The following is a 6,322-nucleotide window of genomic DNA, read 5'->3' on the forward strand; positions in this document are numbered from 1 at the left end:
AAAAAAAAAAAAAAAAAAAAAATCCCAGTTGGCTGTAACTCTGGCCTGAAGTAACCTTTTCCTTGTTGCTCCTTGTATTTTGTTGAATGAATAAATAAGGCTGTTATTGAGTACGTACAATGCAAACAGCAGACACAATAAAATTGTTGGAGATGGGAATGGTGGCCTGGGTCTTAACCCCAGCACTCTGGGAAGCTGAGGCAGGAGGATCGCAAGTTCCGAGCCCACCCTGGGCAACTGAATGCTCCCCAGTCGTCTGTACCTGGGACAGAATCTCTCTGCTACTGAGGTGGTTGTTCTCATCAGAGAAAATCTGCGAAAGCTTCCTGAAGGTGGAGAGCGGTTCCCTGGGGGGAGAAGAGAGGGCGGTCAGGGGCCCAGTGGCTGGCGGTGTCAGAACGGGGATGGGGTGGCCCCTAATGTCTCCCAGCCCAGCTCACCTGCTCACGGCCCCCCAGCTGCGCTTAAGCCTGTAGATGGGGTTTGACTGCAGGGCGGACAGGACGGCGCGCAGGGAAGAGAAGTTCCGAAGCTCCCGACAGCGCTGGAGTGAGGTGGAGCTGCTCGTCACACCCCACATCTGACACCCAGCCACCGACCACCTTAGATTCTGTGACTTTTTTTTCTTGAGACAGGATCTTGCTACATAGTCCAGGTTGGTCTTGAACTCACTGTGTAGCCCAGGCTGGCCTCAAATTCAGCAATCCTCCTGCCTCAGCCTTCCCAGTGCTGGGATGATGGTGGGCCTATCCTATGATTCTGACCCTGGCGGGACCCTCACTCTCGTCCACTTCTGCGGCTCCTCCAGCCACCTCTGCTGCCCTTGGCCCCTCCCACCGAGGGCTCTTATTGGCAAAACGCTGCCTCGGCCCCGCCCCCGCCCCGCCCCGCCCCGCCCCTCAATGCCTACCTGCGCGATCCGAATCCACTTCTCGATGCGCTGCGCCCTCTGCGGGGCTGCCAGGCCCGGCACCCCGAGCACCGAGCCCAGCACGCAGCCGGTCACGGCGTTGAACTGGGCCACCGTGGCGCGCACAGTGGGGGCAACGCCCGAGGCCCCTGGCCGGTCCCGCTGCGACCACACGGAGCCCAGGCACTCGCAGGGCCGCACCCGCGAGAAGAGCTTCTGGGGGTGGGGTGGGGGATGGGTTCTCAGTGCAACGTGCACCCCCACCCACACCGCCCCAACCTGTCACCGCCTGGGTCCCCACCGCGTCCATGAGGGTCAGCTGCTCCGCCACCTCGTCCACGCTAAAGTCCAGGAGCTCGGGACCTTCCCGCTGGGGACCTTCCTCTTCCGGGAAGCCTTCTGGGGAGTCCGGTCTGGCGGGCTGGGGGGCCCTGGGTGGTCCTGAGGGTTGGACAGAGTTAGAAATCTCACATGGGAGGGGGGTACAGTGTGGTGCACGCCTGTAATCCTTGCAGTCTCGGGGCTGTGGCAGGAGGATCGAAAATTGTGTCCAAATTTAGCTACTTGACAAGATTATTTCAAAAATAAATAAATAAATAAATGTAATGCTGAGAATATAGCTCAGCTCAAAGGCCTTGAGTTCCCTTCTCACTCCCACAAAATAAATAAACTATGAAGCTGGGCGTGATGATGCACACCTGTAATTCTAGCACACTCAGGAGGCTGAGGCAGGAGGATCGCCGTGAGTGCAAGACTAGCCTGGGCTACATAGTGAATTCAAGGCCAGTCTGAACTATAATACCGAGACCCTGTTGCAAACAGACAGACAGACAGACCGACTGACCAATAGTTTTCAATAAACAGAAATGGTTTTCCATAGTAAGTTTTACCGGTGGCATCACCAAGAGGACGTTTTGGAAATTCGGCTCTTGCCTTAAGGGAAGGGAGGTCTATTCACCGTGAAGGGGGGGCCACAAGGCCCGCAAATGCCCCTTGATCACTGTGCCATGGACCAACCTGTCTACTATAGTCTGCACCTCCACCTTTGTACTCAGAAACAAATTATTCCGGCCCCAGGAATGGGAGGACCACGGAAGTCTGGACCTGGGTTTATTTGGAAATTGCAAACGTCACACACCACTTTGGAATGCACCGAGGCCAACATCTCTGGTCCTGCCATTGCACGGCCAGCGCACTCCCTGCAGGAGCTGGCGTCTGGGGCCGGCACCTTCCCCACGACGTCACTGTCACCTCCCCTGCAGCCCTCCTACAAGCACGGGCATGGACACTCTCATCAGGTGCCCCAGCGAGCCAGGACGGAACATTAGCATCCCCAGAGACACTGGTTAGGTGACCACTGTATGAATGACTCTCACTTTCCTCCTTCCTATTGTTCTTTTAAAGTTACCTTTGTCAGTTTAATTATCACTCATTCAAATTAGGACAGATGGTCCTTACAAAACGTTAGTCTGTTGTCAGGTGCAGTGGCAAATATCTGAAATCCCAGCTATGTGGGAGGCTGAGGCAGGAGGATCACAAGTTAGAAGCAAGTCTGAGCAACTTAAGGAGACCCTGTCTCAAAATAAAAAAATAAAGCTAGGCATGGCAGTGTACATCTGCAATCCTGGCACTTCAGAGGCTAAAACAGGAGGATCACAAGTTAGATGCCAGCCTGGGTTACATAGTGACACCACGTCCCCCAAATCAAATATATGAATAAGTTTATCACTTGGGAGGCTGAGGCAGTAGCATCACCATGAGTTTGAGGCCAGTCTGGAATACATGGTGAGTTCAAGGCCAGCCTGAGGTACACAGTGAGACCTTGTCTCACTACATACATAGTATGTGATAGAGTACCCCTGAGTGTCATCTGTGATACCATCAAAACATTTAGGTCTTTTTGGTGTGTGTGTGTGTGTGTGTGTGTGTGTGTGTGTGTTGCTGATGATGGAACTCAGGGCCTTGTGCATGGTAGGCAAGTACTCTGCCAATAATCCACTACATCTCCTGCCTGAAGATACTAGTTTTTGTTGTTGTTTTTGGTTTTGAGACAAGGTCTCACTATGCAGCACAGGCTGGCCTCAAACTCATGGCAATCCTCCTGCCTCAGCTTCCCAAGTGCTGGGATTACAGGTGTGCACCACCACTCCTGGCTAAAAGATTAGTTTTTATAAATGAGCACTGAGGGGAAAATGTATCTATACTTAGATCTTAGAACAATTACGAGGGATGGGGGAACATGCTACATGACACCACGAGGAACCAACTAGGTCAGGGAAGAGCAATGTGAGGGCAGACAGCCTTTCCCCCGGGGACATCAAGCAAAAGCCAATGGGACAGCACTGTTATAGATTAAGAAAAACTAAGAAATTCCCTGAGTGGAATTTCTTTGTATTCCAGTTTGAAGAAACAACTGTGGAAAGGACAATTTAGGGACAATGAGGAGATGTGAAAATAGCATTTTTTGGTTTTCATTTTGTTTTTTTGAGGCAGAGTCTTGCTAAGTAGCCTAGGCTGGCCTTGAACTTACTATATAGCCTACGCTGGCCTCAAACTCATGGCGATCCTCCTGCCTCAGCCTCCCCAGTGCTTGCATTGCAGGCGTGCACCACCATGTGCAGCTCACTTAAGTAAATGTAATTTTAACGAAATAGCCGCACGGGTTAGAAACTACCACATTAGAACACACAGTTCTAACGACTTAAAATCAGCGGAGAAAACCTGGCTGCCCAGGGACAAGAAATACTTCATAACCAGGAGGGCACAACAGGTAGGGACTAAAACTATACAAATAACAGACTCTGTCGCCAGGACCACAGAAGCGGCTACTCTGTACAGCAGGGAGGAATGCCGCGGTTTAATCTGAGGATTAAAGGGCGAGGACTAGGGATCTAGGTGCTTTGTGACACTGATCAGATCAAACACAGATGGGCGAAAGCTGATACTTTTAAGCAGGATGCAATTATCCAGTCAGCTAATCCCTGCTGCTCCTGCTCAGGTACACGGCCGGGCTGAGGCCAATAGGATCCTCCTCTCCCTCAGCAGGAATCAAACAAGAAGGGTGTCAGAACGAGGTGCGGAAAACCTTGCAGGTAGGAGGGCACAAGATGGGAGGGGATTTTGTGGGAGAATGTCACAGAAAACTGCTCTGCAGAGGTGGCGTTTCACCCCAGACTGGAGTGAAATCTGTAGGCATTTGTCCCTACCCCCAAAGTGCTTTCTTTTGTGTTTATTTTTCCCCGGCACCGGGAATTGAACTCACGACCTTGTGCTTGCCAGGCAGGTGCTGTGCCGCTGAGCTAAATCCCCAGCCGCCCCCAAGAGTGCTTTATATTGGAGGTCACAAACCTTTTCTATAAAGGACCAGAGAGCTGAGCATGGTGGCACACACCTGTGATCCCAGCTATGTAGCCCAGGTTGGCCTCAAACTTGTGGTGATCCTCCTGCCTCAGCCTCCTAAGTGCTAAGGTCACAGCTGTGTGCCACCATGTTTGGCTGATTGTTTATTTTCTTAACCCAAAGTCTTCAAGGGAACTAGGAGCCAGGGTCTGCTGTTATATCGCCAGAACTAGTAGCCGGGTATTTGTTGAATGAATGAAGAAGCCCATGTACTAAGTACTGATATGGCCCCCATTTTGTGGTTAACAAAACTGAGGCTCACAGAGGTGAAGTGACTTCTTCATGGTCACACAGTCAGCTAAAGGCCAAACTGGGATTTGAACCCAGATCATTGGCCCAGAAACCAGGTGTCTTTCCATGGAGGTGGAGCACTAGACAAATGCTGATACTCTGGACAAAGAGCTACGATCACTATTTTAGAGGTGGAGAAACTGAGGCTCACACAAAATTTAAAACCTTGCTCAAGCCCAGTGTGGTGGTGCACACCTGTAACCCCAGCACTCTGGGAGGCTGAGGCAGGAGGACTGCAAGTTCAGGATCGTACAGAAAAGGCCTTCCCAGAATGCCCCTAGTGCCCAACACCCCTCACCTGCCCACACGACAGGCTGCTCCTCTTCTTGCTCTGGATCCACCTCCTCCAAGAAGTCTTCCCAGAGCTTCTCCGCTTCCCGGGCCTCCGCACCCCCTGGGGCAGCCCAGCCCAGAAAGTCTCGGATGCGGCCCAGGTCCAAGTGGGCAGGGGGGTCTCGGAAATCCTGAGGGTGATCTCGGAGCCAGGAGCCCAGCACGGACACCACAGCCCTGGCCAGAGGGGCGACTCAGCTGGGACGAGAGATCCGGACCTCTCCACCCGCTGCTTCCAGACCCAGCGCCCCTCCCACCGCAGGCCTGCAGGTGGAGCACTGACTGACTTAGGGTCCCCACACCCGACCCCTGCGGTGGCCCAGGCAGCCCAGGGACCAACCTCAGGTTCTTGTTGAGGCTCAGGTCGTGTCCCTCTGTCTTCCCGCGCTCTATCCTGGGAAGAGGCCCCCGTCAGGTCATGTGGGTTAGGAGGCCGCTGCGGCGGGGCGGCAGGTGCTAGCTCTAAAGCCCAGGAGGGGCTCTGGGGCGGGGCGCGCAGGTGCCTGCGGCTACTGACCCTAGTGCCGGAGGCGGCGGCGGCGGGGGCGGCGGCGGAGGCAGGAGGAAGCGCAGGACACGGGCGGTGGACACGAAGGCGTGGTGGGTGGCCAGGAAAGCGGGCACGAAGCCAGGGTCCTGCTCCCGGTCTCCGGACACCAGCTCGCGCATCAGCCGCTCCAGCCGCGCGGCCCTGAGCGCCCGCACCTTGCTGGTGCGGTAGTGGAGGAAGGTGTCGGCCGCGGCGGGCAGGGGCTGTGGGGTCAGGGAGGAGGCAGTGAGCGACCAGAGGGGCCCAGGGGGAACCCCCTTTCCAGTCACGCCCAGTGCTAGCCCCACTCTTACATCCAAACTTGCCCGTTCCTTCTAACTCTCTGGATTTGTCATTCTGCCCACCCCATGGTCTGCTCTGGACCTTCTGGCGGGCTTTGCACTGAGCTGCAGCCCCAGATCTTTTTATTTTCTTTTGAGATAGGATCTCTCGCTAAGTCGCTAAGTCTTGCTGGGGCTTGCAATCCTGCTGCCTCAGCCTCCTAGACCGCTAGGTTCAGGTGTACACCGCCTTTCTAGACACCAGCTCTGTCACCTCACGGAGCCGCCCCCAGGCTTCGCTCAGCCCTCCTGCCGGCTTCACCCGCCAGGCCCTGGCCGCACCCGCCCTCCCCGGGCCGTTTCCGGCTCCGGCCCACTAACCGTGGCTTCCCCACCCGCGGGTCCGGTTCTGCCCTCGCCTGGCTGCCCCGGCCCCACTTGGGAGCGCGCATCACCTGGCCCCATCCCAGGTCCCGGGCGTCACTCTCACTTGGTGGCCTGAAAGCCCCGCCTTCTCTCCGAGCCCCGCCGCACCTGGCGACCCTAGCTGGGCTCTGCGGCTTTCACCCGGCGAGCGGC

At 55.3% G+C, this 6,322-nt stretch overlaps 1 protein-coding gene across 1 annotated transcript in view; it reads right to left on the reverse strand.

Annotated features, from left to right (window-relative positions):
* Positions 1-6,322, reverse strand: part of Rgl3 (ral guanine nucleotide dissociation stimulator-like 3) — a gene marked incomplete in the record, with an annotated part of 14,352 nt that overhangs the window by 6,336 nt on the left and 1,694 nt on the right. The window contains 7 exon segments of the mRNA XM_013505110.1: positions 263-347; positions 441-544; positions 911-1,126; positions 1,212-1,351; positions 4,899-5,110; positions 5,274-5,327; positions 5,451-5,686. Of these exon segments, the coding sequence (XP_013360564.1) occupies positions 263-347; positions 441-544; positions 911-1,126; positions 1,212-1,351; positions 4,899-5,110; positions 5,274-5,327; positions 5,451-5,686 (1,047 nt within the window).

This window comes from Chinchilla lanigera, unplaced genomic scaffold, assembly GCF_000276665.1.
Source record: "Chinchilla lanigera isolate Chin_1 unplaced genomic scaffold, ChiLan1.0 scaffold00094, whole genome shotgun sequence".
Taxonomy (NCBI): Eukaryota; Metazoa; Chordata; class Mammalia; order Rodentia; family Chinchillidae; genus Chinchilla; species Chinchilla lanigera.